Source organism: Amphiprion ocellaris, chromosome 15 (assembly GCF_022539595.1).
Source record: "Amphiprion ocellaris isolate individual 3 ecotype Okinawa chromosome 15, ASM2253959v1, whole genome shotgun sequence".
NCBI classification, from domain to species: domain Eukaryota; kingdom Metazoa; phylum Chordata; class Actinopteri; family Pomacentridae; genus Amphiprion; species Amphiprion ocellaris.
This window is the reverse complement of record NC_072780.1, coordinates 8,890,940-8,913,939: the sequence shown is the minus strand read 5'-3', so window position 1 is coordinate 8,913,939 and position 23,000 is coordinate 8,890,940. Positions and strand designations below refer to the sequence as shown.

Here is a 23,000-nt window from a genome sequence, read left to right as displayed (position 1 = left end):
CTTTAACATTTTGTCAAGTAAAACTTTAAAGAAAAATTCAGTCATGTAAATTTGAATAATTAATATCATTGTAGGGTCTTAAGCTTAGTGTAGAAATGAGTCAGGCAAATTTGCACAATTGATATTATTGTAGTTTCTTAATCTGCGGGTGAATTCATGTATTAAATAATATTGCAGGGTCTAACTGTAAAAGTTGAATTAGCCAGATGGTCTGTAAAATAATTTTACCTTATCTAATAAATTAAATTAAATAAGGTAAATATTGTAGGGTCTTGACTTTAATATTTAAATAAGGTAAAATATTGTAGGGTCTTAATCTTGATAATTAAATAAGGTAAATATTGTAGGGTCTTAATCTTGATAATTAAATAAGGTAAATATTGTAGGGTCTTAATCTTGATAATTAAATAAGGTAAATATTGTAGGGTCTTAATATTAATATTTAAAAAAGGTAAAATATTGTTGGGTTTTAATCTTAATATTTAAATAAGGTAAATATTGTAGGGTCTTAATCTTGATAATTAAATAAGGTAAATATTGTAGGGTCTTAATATTAATATTTAAAAAAGGTAAAATATTGTTGGGTTTTAATCTTAATATTTAAATAAGGTAAATATTGTAGGGTCTTAACCTTAACATTTCAATAAAGTAAATATTGTAGGGTTTTAACCATAATATTTAAATAATGTAAATATTGTAGAGTCTTAATGTTAATATTTAAATAAGGTAAATAATGTAGGGTCTTAATGTTGATATTTAAACTTAAATAAATTGACATAATAAATGGTATTGTAGGGTCTTAACTACAATATTTAGGTTACTCGTGTAAACTTTCAGAATTAGTAATACTGTAGTGTTTTAACCTGAATATTTAAACGTGTAAGGTAAATTCACATAACTTACACTGTAGGGTCTAACCATAATGTTTAAAATAGTCAGGTACATTCGTTTTACATAAACGCAAAAAGAATTAATAAAAAGTCTCCTATTTATTTTAGTAGGTGTCTCTTGGCACATATAAGAAACTGCTGGAAAAGTTCTGTTTTGATAAACTTTCTGTACGTTGCAGGCAGCATAAAGCACCAATTAGCGGCCCTGAGACATAAAGGCCACTTTTGAAACTTGCCACAGGGCGAGAGCCTCCAATGATCGTGTGTTCCCAGTGATCTACTGGCCTGGGAGGAGTCTCACCGGTGGGAAAGCCCTGCCTCAACAGGAGTCGCCCCGATCCTTCCTCCTTCACCGCGCCTTGCTCGGTGCGAAACAGCGGCGGAGGCTACCGGAGGTTCCCACACACTCACACCGCCGAGAGGAGCGCTCAGCCCGTGCCCGGAGTCCGCGTCAGGTCGCCTGTGTTCGCTGGTCGTCCTGTGGAGGAAGCACACCGGGGGGCGTTTGGGTGGAGCTCCGGTCCGGTCTGAGGAATGTAACGGAGGTTTTACCAACTGGAAGGAAGTTTGACCGACGGTACGTTGAGAAGAGAGGAGTTCAGCTGCAAAGTGAGGAGGTACGAATGGAAAGAAAGAACAACTCTGCAAGGGACATTCGGGGCAACACAACTATTCTATTCTATTGCTCTATTCTGCTGTATCCTGTTTTATTCTTTTCTGTTTTATTTAAACTTTATCCTGTCTTCTATTATATTCTATTACTTCCTATTCATTTCTTCATTGATGTGCATATAAAAAAGTGAAATGTATGCTACTTTCCTCACCAGCCGCCTGCAGTTTATAGAGGATTAAGTCACCCAGGTAGCTGCTGTGCATTACAAAACCTGTACAGTGTTGTTGTTACAGCACACAGAAGCCTCCTTCACACTGTACTGCTCTTTTTCCAGCCCTCTGAAGACATTCATCAGTACAAAAAGACAGCCACTCAGAGAAACAACAAACTGCATAGTGCTCAGTCTGTACGGTTGCTATTATTAGGGAACTACAGGTAATAAATAAAGTTTGAAAAAGGCAGACACTTTTACAAGCATGTCTAAAGCCTCGGTTGCACAATACCCGTCAGTGTCATAGAGGTCCCTCTAATAATGCACTGCCCCTGCCCTCTAATGATAAAGCCTTGTCTGTTTGGCAAGGAAGACATCTACCACATGTGCTCTCCAACAGACTTTGGTTTATAGGCTCTAAATGTATCTTTTATGACACACAGGACAATTTTATTTGCAGCTTCTACCCAAACTAGCAGCGCATTGGTTTACCTTCATTCTAAGTGAGTCACTGCACAGGAATATTCCGACATGTGGTTATAATTTGTGGGGGAAAACTTTGTAGTGCCAGCTTTTTTTGTGGCACATGTGTGCTTCTTATTATGGATTTAATCTTGTCACACAAGCCATATGTCCAAGGCTGCATCTCATTCATAAGCTGCATGTGTGACAAAGGCTGTGTATAAAAGTTGGTTTTAACTTAAGCGTGAGAAATGTTGTGTTATTGGGAGAAATGGGGAATTAAAGTGGAATATTTTTGTGCCTTTACTGCTGAGTTTTCCGTTCAAGATGACCTGCAGGCCTCGAGGCAGTTGGAACAGATGACGGGGACCTCAGTGGACCAGTTTTTCAAGCAGTGCCGCAGTGTAAAACGCCGCAATAGAAAAGGGAGGATGTGTTCTCACATACTGTATGCATTAATCTGACCTTGAGCCGTCTTTTGTGTTGCATTCAACAGCGGCGCTGAGGTGTGATGATATACGCAGAGACAAGTCGCACTCTGTGTTTGCACCTATTTGAGTTTGTGTGTGTTAGTCTTGACAAAAGTGTCAGTGAAAGGTCCTGACAGCAGCATCAGGGGATTACTGGCTCATCCCTCCAAACCAGTTCTCAGGTATTCTTCTCGGTTATAACACCAAAATGAATTGACCAGAGAGGTATGCCGGATCAATCATGGTGTTTGTTTAGTGAGGTGTGTTCACATGAGGGAGAGTAGAAAGGCAGAAGGTATTTTTTTGGAGTTTGCTCTTGATAGTTTGCGTGTCCTTGGGCTTATTTATCCGATTCGCATGTTGAGACAGATAGAGTTCTCCCTCCCTCGACTCCTCGGCTACCGTTCCTCAGCCGTTTTTCGTGTCATTGTTCATACAGGAATGCTGAGAATGAGCCATTTACATGCTTAGTGAGCAAACATGGAGCTCATCTCAATATTGGGATTTATCGGCCTTGAGAAGGTGCACTCTGCAGCCGCCTGCCTGCCCTCTGCTGGTTTAGTTTTTCAGACCGGCTTTGTTTATGGTGCATTTAGGGCAGCCTCGTACTTGTGTGGGCAACAGAGAGCTTTACAACTAAAGGCAGGAACAACAAGTGATCCCAATCATCATGTGTCACTTTCTACAGTTTGATGCCCGCTGCAGTTGCTATAACAACAAACAAAGCAGCAGTATTTGTTTAGATATCCTGCCAGTCACAGAGGTGAGGTGGGGAAAGTCTGTCAGGCTGTTTACGTGGTGTTATTCCTCTGCGGCCTCATTCTGCAGTGACCCAGAGGTGAAGAGGAGTGAATAAGAATCCTCCAGGCTCACTTTAGTGTCACTGTACTCTTGACTCATCCACTTTACTCATTCTCACCTCAGGGTCAGTTAGCACTGGCTCACTGTCTTCTTCTAAGAAGGTTTATTTGCTAACAATTCTTATAATAATTGGTTTGTTTAAATCATTTACATTGTCAACAATATATACCAGTATTTAATGTTGCTGCTTCCCTTCTAGCAAACTGAATATGTTGCTGGCACAAAACAACTTAAAAACATCACCTGGAATTCCAGGAAACTGAGATGTGACTTTCGTTTAGGAGTAAACACTTCTTCAACATGCTACCCCCCACCCCCCTCAGCCCCACTCTCACCCCAACCGGTCGAGGCAGATGGCTGCAATGCTTTGTTTTGTTTTGTTTTTGGTTCCTTCCTACTGTCACAGACTACTTGCTCATAGGGAATCCCAAGGGAAATTTTTAGATTGTTGGGTTCTCTTTTTAGAATTCATAAGGTCTTCGCCTGGTGCTATGAGATGACATGTTGTGAATTGGCGCTATTCAAATAAAACTGAATTGATTGAATCAAGATTATAACTGTCTGTTAATCAATAATGGAACTAATAGCTGTACTGTTTATCTCATCATTTAAAAGGTTTTCACATGGGGTTTGTGGCTGCTGTTGTGATGCCACACATTGCCTTTTCCGAGGTTTACACATCATGAAGAGTGAAAACAGGTGCACGTCTTTCAGTTTGTGGCAGTTATTGTCACTCCTCAGGTATGCACAGTTAACCTGTATGCAAATTAACCCCCATGCGGCTCCAACAAAGTTCTTTCAAACAATAACACACATGAAATGCATCAAAGTACTTGTGACTTTTCTACTTTATACACTGGGCAGGAAAATTATTTCCATGGAACCAGCTTGTGGCCCAGCATACCTCTCTGCCCACGATGGAACATGGAAAGGGAACAGCATGCCACAAAGGCCTAATTTCTATGGTTCAAAACCAGCAAGGAAACAGGATGTCAGCCATTTTGCTGTCAGATGAATCACACACAGCAGTCTGTTGCAAGTTATCCTCAGGCTACGCCAGACCAGGCTACCCGATGACTCACCAGGTCACTGAGTAAACTGGGTTCTCCCAGTGATTGTGGGTTAGCACTTGGCCCCTTCGCTATCAGCAGCATTGATCTCGCAAGTGTTCCTGGAAGTTTACAGAAAACACAGACTTGTAAGTCAGGTATGACCTTTTAAATCACCTACCCACCCAGATTCCATGTTAAACACACACCCTGATTATTTACTCTGTCAGTCAACCTTAGTTCCTCACACTGTACATATCCGTGGTTAAATTTCCAGTTTATACCACATGCTGCAATGTGCTAAAGGAACCCATGTATTTTTCCCTGAGATTTACCAAATGTTAAACCAGCTCACTTTAAATACTTCAGCAGTTTAGTGTCTCTTAACTGCCACCTCCACCATCAGATGACCCATTCAGTATGCAGCTGCCAGGACATCATTAAATATCAATGAGGGGGTGTCCTGGTTGGCTCAGCCGACGATTCATAACTGTCTCGCCAGCTGGACTCAAGCCCGAGACGTTTGTCACAAGCGTTCATCCTCTTTCCTTCTTCCTTTATCTAATGCCAAACAAAATCTTGTAAGTGATGGCAGCCATCTACTTTAATATTTGGAAGCAGACAACCAAGTAATTTCATATACCGCTGGCCAAACGTATGCTTAAAGTTTATTTAAAATGTTTTTTAAAATCGTCTAAGTAAACATGACACCTCTTCACAGCCGTAATAATACGCTGCTTTACATTTTGTTCTACGACAGTAAACTTCAGAATGTTTGTCAGAAAAAAATAGCTTTTTGATGGCATTAGTTTTGTGGTTTATTTTACAGATGAAAGGATTCATGGATTGATTGTCTGGTGTCTTTGCCTTTCATCTGATTGTGGTGTATTGTCTCTTTTGAACTGAGACTGTTGTATCTAATGAATTTATTAATCCACTTACAGAGTGTTTCCTGGCTAAGAATTGGTCTTCTGATAGGGGTGACGACGCACAATATTAACATTGTCTGCATACACAAACAGCAATAATCCTCTGCTACCTTATTTAGGAGAAATCAATGCATTTTCTTGTTATTTCTGACCTTTTGGTGATCAAAAATGCCTATGTTGCTTGAGAAAATGAAATTAAGATGAACAAAACTGGTTTTAAAAAAATCATTTTCACACTAATAATATTCCTTGTGATGATTGCTAAACCTCTTCAAGTGTGCCAAAAATGTCTCTGTGCATTAACTAACATTGACTAACTAAGTAACACTGGGTGTTTGTGAAGTTCATCCAAAATTTCTCATTTCAAGCAACGTGAATTCACAAAAGTTATGCAACAATGTTCCTGCCATTGCATTAAATAAAGTCGGTTCAAGTTGCGGCACAGCTAATAGCACACTCATCACGGTCTTTTAAATCAATCTGCTGCCAGATATTTCACGATGAGGTCTGAGCAGCTACATGAAACATGACGCACCAGCATGACAAGTTTATTGAGCCGAGATATGAAAGAACCTGTCTGTACGCCTCTTCATGTCTTTTCCTACCTCTCCCTTACAGCCTCCATTTTTCTCCTCTCTCTTCCTCTCATTGTATTTTCTGTATCCTGTTGCTTTTCGTTTGTTCTTACTTTTCTGTACATTTTCCCTCACAAGCCAGGCTGAATTTCAGTTAATCATTAGTGGAGTTACAAGCTGGATATTTTACATTGCTGATTACAGCTCTAGTGTTTCATCAAAGAGGCAAGCTAAGTTTACTCTGAATCCTTGAGTATAAAGTGAAATAAATGATATGAGAAAACCTTCAAACTTGATTATGAATACTTAGAAACACGTTTATAATTAGTGATTTATATGAATCGGTCACAGACTCTAGGTCAATATCCTTCACAACTGTTAACGTCTGCTGGGATAACATAAAAGATGTACCTGTTAAACTCACCATGCTGGCTTTGACTCAGCAGCAATAAATGCTTTGTGTGAGTAGTTATAGGTAATCTGTATGCTTGTGTGTCCCGACACAATAAGGTCTTGCTGTCACCACCCAAAGGGATACTTAGTTGAATTACAACTATTGTGTATCACGGACAGGGGAGTGCCGTGTAATAACAGTTTCTGCAGCTACAAAAGCAATGCGACTTGAACCAATAAAACAATTAATTGTAGGCTGCAATCAAGGATTATTTAGATTTTTCAATAAATCTGTTGATTATTGTCTCAATTAGTCAAGTTACTTGTTTGATCTATAAAATGTCAGAAAATGTCGCAATGAGCCCACAAGGACAACATTTCAGCTGTAAATGTGATGTGTCTGGACGTTTTCCTTCTTGCTCTTGAGATTCGTAGAAGTTGACTTTTTGTGTGTAACCTTTTTTTTCTTTACTTTTAATCACAGGTTCAGATTCCTCCTCTTTCCCACCTCCTCTCATCCTTGAACCTTTACCTTTGACCCCACCCCTCTCCAACAATGGCTCACCGGTCTCAGAGTTCATCGATTGGTGATAACCCCCTTGACCCAAACTATCTGCCTCCTCACTACCGGGAGGAGTATCGTCTGGCCATTGACGCTCTGATAGAAAGTGACATAAAGGTAACATTGCTGTTCTCTACGTTCTTTTGCACTAATCTGATGTGTTAAAGACATACACATTGATTTTATGATTTACTGAACTTGTGTGCCTCCCATCACACCAGGGCTACTATGAATTCCTCCAGCACGCTGACGTGGTTGGTTTCCTGGCACAGCCGGAAATCGAACATATCAAGTCCACAATCCAAGTGCCCAACCAGACCTCTGGCATCCCAGAGCTGATGTACCATGAGGGAGGTCAAGATGCCGATGGCTCCTCCGACACCTACTGGCCAATGCAGTCCGACACGGCTGCCCCGGGGCTGGACCTGGGCTGGCCGCTGCTGCAGCACAGCTTCGTTGGGCCGACAGAGGTCACCACTCTGGTCAACCCCTCGGACCCCGACATGCCGAGCATCAAGGAGCAGGCCAGGAGACTCATCAAGAATGCTCGACAAGTAAGTAAAAGTGAAAGACAGCAAACAGATAAATGTGTTAAAATGAGCACATCTGATTTGATTCTATTGGGTATTTGAGAAAATTGGCATGTGAGGAACCCATGTTCATTAATCCACAAATATACTAAATATGTATTCATTTGGACACACATACTGTAATTTCTGTTTTACAAGTGGGTGGGTGGGAACACTTACAATGTAAGAACATACCAGTGTCCTCTTGCCATCTTATCAATATGTGCTGTACAAATTGTTATTGCCTCAAAAGGTAAAAAGGTGAGATAAAGGGTTTCACTTGGCCAGGTTATCTTGTTAGTTTGATCTCACTTTTTATCGGACTCTGCCAGCTTTGCCACCACTCCCTTTCAGATGAATTTCTGCATGGCTGGCCTTTAGCTAAGTTAAAAATATGATTAGAAGACTTGTTGATGCCAAATGTGATGAGCAGTCAAACCTGTTTGTGTGGTGGGTTATGTCTTTATCATCGCTATATTACTTTCTGTGTGTTCAAAGACATGTTGTCTTTAACTCTGACAAAACCAAGATAAAACTGCTTCTCCTGTGTCAGGAATAAAGTCAGTGCTCTAACATGCACATGAAGAACAGATAGGTTCAAAAAGACACAAGTCGTTAATCTTTCTGTGTGTCTGTTATGTAAATTTAGAGGGATCCACCCACACTGTTCTGCTGATACAGTGAGTGTAGTTAAAAGAGTGTTATTTTGTTGAGTCGTGTTATTGTATATGCATTTATTTTAAGACCTGAAATAGACTCGATTCTTATGAAAAAACTTAACGTCTCTTCAGCTATATGATATTAAACTTCACTACAGTATCTTGATCCTACTGTAACAAGGAGCACTGTAAATATTAATAAATCAAGCAGAAACTTTTACATAATTCAATCAAAAGAACCATCATTTTGCACACAGGCATAATGTTTTATGTTTATATCTTCCACTGCTGATAAACAAAATAAACGGCTGCCAAAGTTCCTTCAAATTATGCAAATATTGAGGTGTAGCATTTTTAAGTCATTTACTTAGTAAATCAGCTTCAACAGGTCTACAAAATAATAAAGTAGATGAACAAAGGCTGAAGCAACCTAACTTTGTGTGTTTGCTCCTCTGTTCCAGGTTATTGCTGTGGTGATGGACATGTTCACAGATGTTGACATTTTTGCTGACCTCTTGGATGCAGCAGCACGTCATGTTGCTGTTTACATTTTACTGGATGAGCAAGATTGTCACCACTTTGTCTCTATGGTTATCAGCTGCAAAGTCAACTTGGAATTAATTCATGTGAGTTTCCCATTTCTTTATATTTCCTCAAAAGATTGGGATAACACTTGGCCTAAATGTGGCAATTGTCATATCACTTATTGCCACTAATGTTTGTCTATGTCCATAACAAAGTTGAAATTTTGGTTTCATAGATGATGCGTGTCAGGACTGTGGCAGGAATAACCTACTACTCCCGGACAGGGAAATCATTTAAGGGGCAGGTGAAAGATCGTTTCTTATTGACTGACTGCAGGGCAGTGCTCAGTGGAAACTACAGGTGAGTCATTTAATTGTGTTAATTGCAATTTCACTCCAGTTCCTTCTTATCTGTAAACATTTGCAAATACTTTCTGCATCCACTGTTCTTTTCTATGTTCATCTAGTTTCATGTGGTCCTATGAGAAGATCCACCGCTGCATTGCCCACCTCTTCCTTGGGGAGCTGGTTGCCTCCTTTGATGAGGAGTTTCGCATCCTCTTTGCTCAGTCAGAGCCTCTAGTCATTGACCCATCCAATGGAGCACTTGCTCTCTCTGACACCAGCAGCACCAGCAGTTACTTGAGTAGCCAGTTCGGTTTGAAGAGGACCCAGTCTTTGCGTAACCCCATAGGCTACCGCAGGCAGCCTGAGATTCCCTCTGCCTTCCCCTATGGGGACTCTGATCGTAACCCCGCAATTGGCTTCCGGAGGAATGACCCGTTTCGTCACACAATCGAACCTGGGGCAGGAATTACAATTGGGAAGTATTCACAGCAACAGTTTCGTTTGCAGCAATCATTCCTAGAGCAGGGAAGATCCATAGTTTCCAGGCAGATGGAGATGAATAGCAGTGCCTTCAAGAGGCACAGCTATGCAGAAGGCACCCAGGAAAACTACACATCTTCAAGGCAATACATGAAGCACAGAGTCATGAACAACCTGGACGAGACAGACTTCCAGAGGTAATTAATCCTTTAATACCTACTGTCTGGAATCAGAATTCTTCACAAATTATGTCATTACATGTCTATCCATGTCTCTTTATGTAGCCTTTATACATAACTATGACTTTAAAATAAAGCAAATAAACTGTGTTTTGTTTACAGGGAACAAATTCAAAGTAGTCATTACTATACTGAAGGGCCTGGGCCTGGTTCTGGCCACGGACACTACGACAGACTTCGAGGCCGTTCTCCACAACTCGCCATCGACCAGTATTCAGACTCAAGCTATCGCTCAGATCTTGAGCCTCCACCTGGAAACTATGGCAGAGACTACTTTTCATCTGAGGACCTGGGAGGACCTGAGGGGCACCCGGCCGTTCCATTAGCTGGGAGGTATGGAGGAGGATCATTCCATAAGAGGCCAACGATAGGTCAGGCGTATGCTTGTCAGAGCTCACCGACACAGCCTCATCTACCAGAGAAGAAACAGTACAACAAACAATCTGATCAAGAATATGATCAAGACACAAGCGCGAAGCAAGGCCTGAGGAGTTGGAGAATCCACTCCTATCTTAGCACTTACGAGGATGGTGGAGAAGAAGGCCTGCCTCAACCTATGGGGCCTGATGCGTTTGACGAGCCTCCACAACCTCAGCAACCAACAGCAACTGAAAATTCAGCTCAACGCTTTGGAATAAAGGAGCCACCAAATGTTCCCCCCAAGCCCAGACCAGATATCTTGAAACCACGCTTTGGAAAGCCTAAATTACCTGAGACTACTAATAAAGACTCTTCCATGCTATCTTCCAGGGATTTACTTCCCTCACGCAGTGATTTTAGGCCATCTGTACTGGAGAAAAAAGACAGAGAAGTGGAGAAGGAAAAGGAAAAAGAGTCAGGCAAGGGTGCAGCGAGAGAGGAGGATGCAGATATGGAGGTGAAAGAGTGTCCAGATCTCTTCCTGTCTAAACACGAATCATTCCGCTCACGAATTAACCCACTTCTTCAACGTAGCTCTCGTCTGCGGTCTTCGCTTATATTCTCGTCTTCCAAGGCAGAGATACACAGTGGTAGCTTAGGTCTAAAACCAGCTACAGAGGAAGATGAGGAGTTGGACACAGGACGCACTTCCTCGATTGTGGCCCAGATTCTAGAAAAGAGGAGGTCATGGTCTCGTGAGCCTTTTGATTGGCGAAAGAAAGCTGAAGAAAAAGACAAGGAGAAAGAAAAGGAGGAGAAAAAGAAAGAAGAAGAAGAGAAGGAGAAACAGCAACAGAAAGAGGAAAAGGAGATACGATTGAAAGATGAGATTAAAGAAGAACCTCAGAAAACTGACAAAGAAGTAAAGATAACACCAGCTGTGGAAAACCCTGAAGTCACAACATTGTCATCTTTGAGCATGAATGACCCAGCCAGTCGACTGCAGTATTTCAAAGACCTGGCTGCCAAGAGAAAAGCCTCAAAAATGGAGACGGAGACATCACTAAAAGCCCCAGAGCCTGCTGAAAAAAAGCCAGATCTTTCTGATAAACCTCCTCTTGACACTGCAACAACTTCAAACATCTCAACTGTCTCCAATAGTTCTGCAGAATCTCAACCAAAAAGGCCAGATATCACTGCAAAACTAGCAGAGCTCACTCGCAGACCTTCGTTTAGTTCTTCAAAACCACCAATAATCACTGCCAAGCCTTTTACAAGCTCCTTGAAGACTTCAGAGACATTGAAACCTCATAAAGAGGACAATGCATCAGAAGGTCAAAAGAAAGACATATTCAAGTCTCTGAAGCCTCTCCCTTCACCTAAGATCTTTAAGAGGGAACCATTGAAACTTAAAGGGCTCAATCCTCGTCGCATCTCCTGTGGTGAGGAGATTCTAACCACAGATGCTACAGATGCAGAGAAGACTGAACTGAAAAAGAAACGCTCTCATAGTTCTTCAACTCTGCCACACGAGGGTTCTAAGGAAGGACTGCAAAAGTTTATGGGATCTAACACATCGATCAACACAATTGGCGAGGGAAAGGGTGAAGGCAAGACACTCGACTTCCTAAAGAAGCAGACTCAGAGGCTAAAGGGATTCCTGGGGCCAAAAGATAAAGATAAGAAAACATTGGGTGACGATAGGGGCATGAGTGTGGTCAGAGAGGTCACTGATGATTCAAGCAAAAAGCAAAGCTCATTAGCAAAAGATGCAGCATCTACCACTGCTGACCAAATCTCAACCAACCACAAAACATCAGCTGGGACATCCGTCACGTCCCGATACCAACCCCAGGGCAGCTCTGTTTTGTTCAGTAGCAACCTACGAGATGACACCAAAGTTATTCTGGAGCAAATCTCCATCAACAGCCAGAAAAACCGTCACGAGCGAGAGGAAACGGGAGGGGACAGAGATGGTGATGCCGGAGAAAAGGTGACGGAGAGTCAGAGCACTCTAAAAAGGAATCGATTTCTGCGACCGGCAGGCAACAACCAGGAGCGGGAGGGATTACTGAAGAGGATAGAGAGCCTGAGGAAGGAGAAGAAGGTCTACAGCCGCTTTGAGGTAGTATATCACTGCAAGAACGATGTTTGCAGCATAGATGGGAAAGAGATATGAGCAAAAAAATAAATTCTAAGTGTCAGAGTAGTAAAAACAAGGATTTTTAGAGTTGATAAGATGCAGGAGTATACAGTACACTTGTTAGACTAGTGCGAAGTACATTTATTCAGTTTGTATAATTGAAAAGAGCTTTTATACCCAAAAATGGCAGATAAATGTCTGATATACTATTTAACTGTGAAAATAAACTTTGAAGGACTAGCTAATGTTTACTGTATTATATACACAGTAGAAGTATAGTGCCACTACAGGGCTGTACATCATTGTCATAGATTACTGTAGCATTTTAAATTTAAACTGAGTTCTGATTGAATAATGACACTGAATAAATGAAAGCATCGTTAAGCTAAGCAAAGCACTCTACTGTTTACTGAAGCCTCACAGTATAAAGAGGAAGGACCAGCATACTGAATGATTTCACTGTCTTCCCTTGTTATTCTGTTAACAGATGGGGAATAGCCTGGGATAACGAAAGATGGAGGAGCGACCTTTAATATGGAAACTATTTATGCAAGATGATCAAAAACACCACATGTGCCAACAACACTATCAAAGTACCTCTGAGGCCCCACACGGCATCCTTTTCTGGATTCTCACAAGAAGTTCTAAAACTTGAAAAGACTATATATAAAAATGCTGGAAACAAACAAAAGTCATTCAGGTTGGAATATGCCTGTTTGCCAAGACCTGGTACAACTTTGTCCTTATATGGTGACTGAGAGAAACAAGAGGGACTCTACTTGCATACTGGCTGCATGGGCTAATGTTTCACCAAACAGAGAAAGGTAGGGTAATTTACCCACAACTGAGCTTGTATGAATGTGACTGAGGGGCACAGAGAGGAGAAAGACAGCACATGTTGCACGGAAGAGAGACAATAGATGCATGCCATGTGTAGCTGAGACTTGTTGATATATAAAAGGGAGAAAATGTCCTTGTTGATCCACCATGTGCCAATGCCCCATCACGGGAATTACCAAAGCTAGAGGATTATTATTATCATCCCAGACCAACCGACAAAGATGAGGATATGTAGAGAAATAAAATGAGATGACCAACTTATGAAGAGTGATAAAGGGCAAGTTTGTGAGACTATAGCGACTGAAGAAGAGAGGCAAAATCCGAATCTAAAAATGAGAAATGTTTTCTGTAATATATAATGATAACTTTGCAGCAGTACAGTTTGAACATAAAGTAGAGGCTGTAGTGAACTTTACCCTCCCAAGGGAGTGTAATTTACTTTTCCATCAAGGTGTGGATCCACTTCTCTGGGTTGAAGATGTGAAATAACCATTCAGACAGGGGACCTAAGAGTTTTCATGGTCAGAGGAGTGGCATTAACAATGTGTACGAGTATTTGCTTAAGGTAATGTAAATAAAAATGCAAAGCATTGACAGCTGCCCCGATTCACTGTAAAAATAGTTTCTCTTTCTTTCCTGACCTTTAAAACCAGGCATTACCACTAGAAGAAAGCAGTAGAAAAAGGATGGGTATTTTCTGCAGTACTGGAGCCGCGCCATGCCTCCTTACATAAGTCACTTAACTTGAAAGACCTACACCCTGCACAGGGCTCTAAACTCCTTTGTTGGTCTGTAAACACAATTAAACCAAAGACTTAGTTATACGATACAGATCCATGCTGCTCGACAGCTCGGCTGGACTTCAAACCATTTTAGTCTTTAGTGTGTTTTTTGTAGAGTTCGTCAAAAGACTGGATAAACTATTTCTTTTTGGACACTTCAGGGTTTATACTGTTTTCTATAGAGGACTGTATTGTACATATTTATATAAAACTCAGCTTGTTGATATTTTAAGTAACAAACTAGATTGTGATCTCCCTCACTGCGCCATGAAAGTGCCTTGTGTTTATTTTGAATTAATATGTAAGTATGTGGTATTGGCTGTAAAAAATTTATTGGCATTAATTGGGGAAATCAGCTACACAGGGTCAATGTGTTCTGTCTTTTTTAAACCTCAGATAGTATTACATTGTATTTGAAATACTGCAAAAAAGTCTTTTATTAAATCTCTTTAAAACTGACTTTGATTGTGGCTGTGTACATATATTAGTAGGTTTGTATATTACAGTGAATTGTTAGATTGTTCTCATTTATAGGCTTTCATAAAGCTTGAGTGTGGGACTTTTACATGTAAATGAATGTCTGTTATATTTAAGCCCTTATCAAACCAGTTCCCACAATGCTTACTAAGCCAATCAGCTCTAGGTAAATCTCGATTAACTAGAGTTTTAAAACTGTTTCTGTGGTGACATTCCCGTGCTGGCACACCAATTGTGATTCATTTGACATCAACATGAATGGCTTGCCAGAGCTGAACAAGCAGGCAAGCATAGAGTGAGAAAGGGGTAGGCTACAGCAAACAGGAGAATGGTGGCGTCTATTGTGGGAAAAACCGAGAGAGAACTTGATGCTCCAAATAAAACAGGAATTAAACATTCAGGGAAAGGATTACACTCGAAAAAGGAATAAAATGAGCATGATGATATACCTTTTCAGCATCAACAGTGTGAGTGCAATTACTTACTGCCAGAAGAGAGAGACAGAAGTTTCACACTGCAGGCTTAAGAAGTTTTTAAAAAGATGACAACAATTTCATTACAATTATTATAATTAAAAAGCTTTGAACTTCTAAATAAATGAACACACTTAAATCAGTACACAATATTATATAAATAGTACCATACAGGAGACTACAACTGGTATCTCCATATCTTAAAAACACCACTCACCAGTCACAAAATGAAAAATATTTCAGATTTCATGCATAAATCAACGGCAGAATTTCCAGCAACAAACTAGATAACAAAAAAACAAGCCGGTGCCTCAGAGAACAGGTAACAAAGACAGAGGACTTAACATTTCAGCATACAAACATGTGAATTGGGTGTCAGTTGCGTAAACATTCAGGTTATGACTGCGTGAGGATTCTGCAGCCCTCAGGCTGATGAAAGCCAGGGGCAGACAACTGGAAGATTTATTATTTTCACATGACAAGAAGGATAAGTAGTCAAAGTGCAACTAGCTGGTAAAAAACAAGGAACTGCTACCTCTGACTCATTAAAACTAGCAGTGAACATGCAGTTTTACTCCTCCTGAGTCTCTGTAGCTTCCGTCACTGACTGCTTCTGTCTCCTCACCTCTTCCAGCTCCTCATCCAGGTTGAGTAGCTGAGCCAACTTAAGTTTTTCTATCAGAATCACAGAATGAAACCAGCCCAAAGGTGTTGGAAAGGAAAAACTAGTTCTAAGAAATGTTTGATCGTGTGTGTACTTGCAGAAGAACACAAGCATATCATGAGAGGACCCTTACCAGCTGATAAGAGCTGACCTTTGGCATTTGTGGCAGTTTCTATTTCATCTGGGAGTCTCTCTGGAGTCTGAGTAAAAATTTTAAAGACAACAGTCACTGACACTATCAACAACTCCCAATTTTACCATTTCTGTTTCAGAGATCTGGAGAAAACAAATATGGGAAATGAGCCCCATTTATTTTTGTATAAAATAAATAAACTTACAAAGACAGAGTGCAGATTCTTGTGCTGCTCTATCAGTTGATGAAGCTGGTTTTCAAATCTCATGCTGTTGAAACAAGCCTGACTCTTGTAAAAGTATATGACATTTGTAAGATTTTCAAATGTAATAAATCATTGCACTATTAATAGATACCGCTGCTTCCGGTGCTTCAGCTTCAGTTCCTGGATTTCACATCGATGCTGCTCCAGCAGTTCCTCACTTTTCTTGTTCTGCTGTAAGTGTCTGCAAAAACAAATAGTTCATCACTCGGTACAAAATATAAACATATGAAAAAATCTAACATTTCCCTGGTTACATTATTTCACCAAGCCTTGCAGTGTGAAACACAGATTTCTTGCACGGTAAAAATCTCTAACGTAATACATATGATCATGGTCTTACAACTTTGGCATTGTTTTGGTATTTGTAAGACTTTTGGTGGCTCAATTTATGATATATTCCTAAATACTATAAAGAATGAGCTGTTTTTTTATCTTCAGTTCATGTACTATAGAACCTAAAAGTGTATTACTGAAGGTTAATAACGTAAACCTACAGTGTGTCAAGGTGGACATATCCTGTAACAACACACAAAAATTAAAAATGGAGTTTGCAGGATTTGGCAGCATCTAGTGGTCAAATTACAAACTGCAGAATACCTCAACCCCACTTTTCTGAACATGTAGGGGAACTGATGGTCGCTGCTAAAACCATGAAAAGGCTTCACCTACAGCCTGATTTCACATAGATGAAAACATAATTCTGAATATTAGCTTTTATTTCTGCCCACAGATCAGCCTATATACCACACTCTGGACCTTGAACAGATGTTTAGTCACATATTTCATAAGGATGCAGAGTATAATACAATATAAAATATATTAAATACATTGTAGTATGACTACATACATTGAAATATGCTTGATAGACAAATACTTTGATAGGGAAATTAGATAACGCATAAAAATGAAAGGAAGCAGTCCTTGAAACATTTTAAAAGCTTAACAGTAATAGAATGAACAGTAAAACCTTACACAGCCAGCATCAGGACTATAAAACAGAAATGTAATATGTAACAACAGATATAAAAATACAGTAAGCTACAGTTAAGGTTTGACCTTACTTATCACAGAAAAAAAAATCTCCCAAGATGATTCCATGACAAGTTACTGCCATCTAGTGTTACACATCACAAACACACAATTGACAGTCTCCACCACATGGAGAAACAAGAATAGCAACTGTTAATTGTGTAGCTTACCTGGCAGAGTCCTGCTCAGACTTTTCACAATGGAACTGCAGCTTGCTGCAGACCTCTGGAAAACAAATGAATTATGGTTATCAGTGTATTTATATTTATTGTCTTTGCAGTTATTAAAGATGTCAATTTTTTTTTTAACAGATGCAGCCGACCAAAACATTACCACTACGTGGCACCAAATCAAACTAAATCTTTACACTAACACAATTCCATTACTGTTAATTGCCAGCATATGTGTACCTTCTTTTTCTTTAAGGTCTCCCTCCAGTTGGTAAGCTTCAGTTTGTACTTCAAAAACAAAGACAAATATGCTAATATTAAAAACAACAACAACAAAAACACATTACATATGGTACATGATACATAGCTAATGATGGTGAATACAGAAATTATAGACCTTTGGCAGTTATCTGACTACATGTCAGGCATACATACAACATGTGGATCAAATAAAATTACAATACAATGATGATTCTGTGTCTTACGCGTTTCTAGCTCCTTCTGCAGCGATTCATTGACAGATTTGAGCTCTTTAATTTCTTCTTCCAGGGCACTTTTACCTTGAACAAAAGACAATACAGACAGAAACATAAGGAATTTTAACATTTTTTGGTGAGTGTAACTATCCAGAATTAAAATTACAGATGCCAACAATGTCATTTTGACAAGTTGTTGTTACACTGTAACTAGTGAGAATTTATATTCAACTTAATGTCATCTAAGGTCATTGTGACTAGTCAAAATGACAGTTACAAACACTTGTAATTTAGTTTTGACCAGTCAAAGCAATGGTTGCACATATCTTAAAGGTTACTTAAAGTATCTCATGAGAGGCTTTCCACTGGATATTAGTCAGCAAAGCATTGGACCTCTGTTAGCAAAGCAGAGGTATCTGCAGACGTGGATAAGATCATTAGGAAATGCCGTGATATAAGAAGAGCGTATCAGTAATGAGTTTGTGGAAACCTTTATTCATTAGAAACTTGTGGCCAAAATTAACTACGGGGATGCTCTGACGTGGTAAAACTGCGTATCATATGTGGTTACAGTTGCAGTGCCATAGTATGTTTGAAAAGCAAGTTGACTCTGATGTGCTGTAGCTTCTCTTGTAATTATCTGCAACAACATTTAACCTAATAAAACTCTAATTGAAGATATCTGTGCTAATACATTTCAACCTGGCAGAATTACAGTTTGAGATCTTATTTCATATCTTCAGTTCAAACTGAGTTGAAGATACGTAAGAAAACAATGTAGACATGTTGAATTGAGGGGAATCAAAGATACCTTGAACCAGGATTATGATAACAGGTCAGAATTAAACTGTAGAAACAGTATCTGAAACTGAAAATAACACGTAGTATTTCAGCTGCATTCCACAATGTGAATTTGCTCCATGAAGAATGACGATGTCTATATTCCAAATGACAATTGTGGGTATGAAGATCAACAATGACATTATAAACAGCTGAAATGTTCTTTTTGACAAGGAAGAATTGAAGAAAAGATAAACATTTTTTTCAGTCCTGAAAGAAATTCTTGTGCCAGATATTGCACAGGAGAAAATATATAACATAAGAATAAATACAGTGCCAACAATGACAGAAAAGCAATAAGATATAAGTATGATACATTACAAAAAATAAGAAGTAAGCTGAAATAAGAGCAGAATAGAAAAGTAGGAAGTAATACTGGCAATGATTTTAAAACAGTAAAGTGATATCACACAGTATGTTGTGAAATAATAAATTACAGGCATCTGCAGTACATATCAAGTCTAGCTATGTTAATATGAATATTAAAATAGCTTGTCTTAAAAACATTACCTAGTATGCAAAATGTTATAGTTCAACACAGAAATTTATTTAAAGATCCAAATGTTTAAGTGAAGTTCAGCCACACTTCTCCTCATTTTAAATTTTTATTTACAGCTGTGGTCAGAATGGTCTTAAGGGGTGTTGCTGTTCCCCAAAAGATGGAGATATTAATCATATCTCATGATTCTCCATTCATCATGTTCTGCAACTCCACGGATGGAGTAACAGGTAAGGATATACCTCACTGATAATACTGATTTGCTGTTGCCAGAACTGCTATAGCCAGCGGACACAGCTCTCTAAGTCACGGTTTTAAGTTCCCCACCATGTTTCCCCTTTACTTCCTGTATGTACTTGAACGAGTTTTTGTTTAAGTAAGGATCGTGTAATTTTAATTTGTGAAGCTTTTAGTTACATTTCGATTGTTTCTGTTAAACGTAAAATGCAATGCGTGATTATTACCATATCGTCAGTACGACCAGGCTTCTTATTGGTGCGCATCGCCAAAAACATTTCTATCAAACTACGACCTCCGTGCTTAAGATTTTCACATCGTACAAATGGTTCACCGCTTAAGGACATCGTAAACGTGCTTCACATGGTCTTTTTTAACAGCATCTTAGCTATTTTAAGAGAAAATTCAGTGCGATTTGAAGGCGGAAGCAGGAAGTGTAGCTTCACAAAGACTAACAGGCGCGTCAAGATAGCTGCTTCACATCAGCATGCTGCTCCGTTAAAAGCTATGGCTGAAATTCGTGCAGGTATGTGACAAGAAGTAAGTGATTCCGATTGATGAGGAGAATATTCTGCTAACACAATACATACAGATACAAATAAAACCCCAATCATCGGTGAATTCTACAACCACCATGCTGCTACGACACGCATGCGCAATGCAGGCACAACTCAATTCAAGACAGGAAAATCACGACGGTTTAATTTTGCTTCAGCTTTACTCTTTGCTTAACCTAATGTAGATTGAAACGTCAAAAATACTAGGAAGGAACACAAACAATGCTTTAAAAACTTTATGTACAAGTAAAAAGGGTATCTAGCCACGTAAATAAAATGTAGCTTGATTTTTTATTTTTATTTATTTATTTTTTTTTAAATCCAAATAATTTAAAATAATTTTCACGCAAAGTAAGCTCACCACAGCTATGGGCTCTTCAACTGGGGTGTTTAAATCAATAAAACATACAGTATAAAACCCAACTCATCTCCAGTTCGTCTGAAGGATGTCGTTATTGAGTCTGAACAGCCCCAGACAATCTCACAAGTGAATACGTTTTTCTCTAAAGTTATACAAATTTAGCAGTAGTTAAAAACATGTCAGATCAGTCAAACCATACCTTGTTGAAGCTTCCTTAGTTTGCCCATCAGCTGCTCAACCTTGGGCTCCTGCATTTCTCCACCTGACAGAGCAGTGCATGAAAATTTATCAGCCATGAGGCTTTAATCATTTTTTTTAAATTGTTGTTTACACTAATAATTAATGGATTAGTTGTTTGGTCTGTAAAATGTCAGAAAGTCCCAAAGCTGAATATGACATCCCTAAATGTTTTGTTTTGCCCTCAACCCAAAGACACTGAGTTTACTGTCATAAAGGAGATAAGAAACCAGCTATTCACAGTGAAGAAGCTAGAATCAGAGTATTTTGCTTATTTTACTATAAAAACTACCCATAACAATTACCGAAACATACTGAACAATAAAGGAAATGTAGCACAATTTGTAAAAAACTGTTCTATCCATTCTTTTCTATTTTCCAACACATGGTATCACTACGACTGAATGGAGGTCATGAAACAACCAAATGCACATTATATCAAGAAACAAAAGGACAAGAAATATTAGGCAAATGACAAGTCAGACAAAAAAACACAAAAACAAGACAAAATATTAGAAAAATGAGAAACAAAATGACAAAATGAACAATCTAGAATTTTACTTTATGACCAAAAACAACTTGTCATGGTCTAGAAATTATTTTAATTTATACTTTCACAAATTTACAATTTGCAGTTGATGTCTTCTTTGTAATTTTTACACTTTACAAAGTCATCCCACAGGCTGGATTGGACCCTCTGGAGGGCTGGTTTTGGCCCGCGGGCCACATGTTTGAGACCCCTGGTACAGCATCTTGTGGCAGACTGTTTGATCATGCTGTCTGAACCAATTTCGTAGCTGACAAATAGGAGTTGTGCACATACAAGTGCCTGGCTATGCTAGACATGCCAATATTCAGCATGTCAACATGTTGTATCTTTCTTTTCTGATCTGTGGTATTGTTATTTGAATAAATCTGCATTGTAAGGTGGCCCTTTATAGTCACAAGTCAAAGGAGTGTTGGTGTTCTGGTCACTATCTTTTCATTTCCTTTAAAGACACACCTCTCCAAAAAATAGATTAAATCAATGGTAGACAATTTGTCACTAATTTAACAACTTTATGTGTGAAATTGGTTAAATTAACCCTCCTCTAAACAGGACAATAGAAACTAGTTTTTCAACCATCTGTCAGCCAGAGGACAGTTGAATGCTGCATTTATATTTTTACTCAGTGTAGTTGGTGAGTAATTTGATAGCTGACAACTGATCAATAATTTGCGTTTAGAACAGTTTACCTTCTTTCACCGGTGTAATCATGTCCTCAATGCTGAATCCTGTAATGTCAATAAAAGGGAAATGTCAGATTTTGCGTCTCTATATTGTTTTAGCTTCCTGTGGCTATATGAGCTGGTGTTAGCTAGCAAATGGCGTTACAGTAAGAAATGTTAGCCACCAAACTAAAAGTTTCCTTACAAGTCGAGAACAGGTACAAATACCGGCACTGTACTATAGTTAACCAAGTGAAATTGCTAGTTTGCAATGCAGAGTGTCGTGTTTAGCTAACATGAGTGACTTTTCAAAATGAAATATACTTGTGCTATTTGACGGATTAGCTAACTACTTAGCCGGCTAGCTAAAGATAACTGAACAGTTACACGATAGTTGTCGCAGTCTTACAGCTAACGACCGTTTAGTATATTCAAAAAACTTCTTGTGGGTTATTTCTGAATCGGTGACTACTAGTTAAACTTAAATGTTGGTCGTCTAACCTCCCGGTTCGTGCATGTTTATCCAGACGGCCTCTTTTCCAGAACTACCTGTTGTTCCTCAACCTCCAAACGGCTGTGCACGCGCGTGTACACCATAAGCAGAATCATACTGTGTAGTAAAGCTCTATATATTTTAGCGTTATTATAGTCTATGAGCATAATGCATTGATTTAATTATTTTAGTCATACATAAGCGTTATTTTTTGAAAAGCAAACATTGTAAGACTAACCTTCTCCACTTAATTACCATACATTGTATATTAAAGTTCATCAACAATGAACAGTGCTACCTTCTGCTGTGCCACCACTGCATAAGTCAATATGTAATTATTGTTTTAAATATCTATATTTATGTTTGGAAATAGTTGTCATCTTAATCTTACTCTTAATTGATGCTCTCATAATGTATTTCAGTGCAAGTAAACTGTATTATTAGCTTCTGATATGTGGCAAGGTATCAGATCTGAAGTCACCCACTGATACTGGACTTTTTATATTATATTTAACACAAATATATGACTTCCAAAAACACTTATTTCATTTAGTGACACATTAAAGTTTCTTTTCCTTAAAAAAAAAAAAAACAATCTACTTTAACACATATTCAAGCCAATTCTAAAGAAGAGTAATTACACTCCTGCAAGTTTACAAGGTTGATTCTTTACGTTTGTTATGTATGACACCCTGGAAATCTAAATCTGTACTTTTAAGTCTGTCACTGTTACACTGCGAAGAACAAACTTAAGTTTCTCTGGAGGGGGTCTTAAATTGAGACACTAAGTTTTATTTAGGAAATGTGACCAAGATAAATGTGAAAATAAAGTGTCAGAATCTTTGGTTGACAACTCTTTGCTACTTATTGGCTGCTACAAATTCATTGTTTTGTGACAAAAATCAGCTGATACTGGAAATG

At 38.9% G+C, this 23,000-nt stretch overlaps 2 protein-coding genes and 1 non-coding gene across 5 annotated transcripts; 1 reads left to right on the top strand and 2 right to left on the bottom strand.

The window, feature by feature from the left end:
* Positions 1-1,228: 1,228 nt before the first annotated feature.
* fam83hb (family with sequence similarity 83 member Hb) lies at positions 1,229-14,418 on the top strand. 2 transcript variants are annotated; one of them, XM_035944811.2, is made up of 8 exons: positions 1,229-1,467; positions 6,938-7,132; positions 7,237-7,569; positions 8,705-8,869; positions 9,004-9,128; positions 9,235-9,792; positions 9,937-12,319; positions 12,825-14,418. In XM_035944811.2, the coding sequence occupies exons 2-8, from the start codon at positions 7,010-7,012 to the stop codon at positions 12,843-12,845; spliced, it is 3,708 nt and encodes a 1,235-aa protein (XP_035800704.2). In that variant the 5' UTR covers positions 1,229-1,467; positions 6,938-7,009; the 3' UTR covers positions 12,846-14,418. The 2 variants fall into 2 exon arrangements, with proteins under 2 accessions (XP_035800704.2, XP_023118752.2); XM_023262984.3 differs by having other exon boundaries at positions 1,229-1,507.
* On the bottom strand, positions 4,543-22,992 carry si:ch211-199g17.9 (uncharacterized protein LOC108180085 homolog). 2 transcript variants are annotated; one of them, XM_055017647.1, is made up of 10 exons: positions 22,088-22,992; positions 21,614-21,652; positions 20,340-20,402; positions 17,656-17,730; positions 17,411-17,458; positions 17,171-17,225; positions 16,063-16,152; positions 15,912-15,975; positions 15,707-15,773; positions 4,543-4,678 (listed from the first exon to the last, which is right to left on the bottom strand). In XM_055017647.1, exons 1-10 carry the CDS (start codon positions 22,101-22,103, stop codon positions 4,554-4,556), a joined length of 642 nt encoding a protein of 213 aa, XP_054873622.1. In that variant the 5' UTR covers positions 22,104-22,992; the 3' UTR covers positions 4,543-4,553. The 2 variants fall into 2 exon arrangements, with proteins under 2 accessions (XP_054873622.1, XP_054873623.1); XM_055017648.1 differs by lacking the exon at positions 4,543-4,678 and adding an exon at positions 14,988-15,584.
* Positions 19,107-19,238, bottom strand: LOC111563792 (U8 small nucleolar RNA). Its single transcript, XR_002745706.1, has one exon. It is a non-coding gene; the product is annotated as a U8 small nucleolar RNA (small nucleolar RNA).
* Positions 22,993-23,000: the final 8 nt, after the last annotated feature.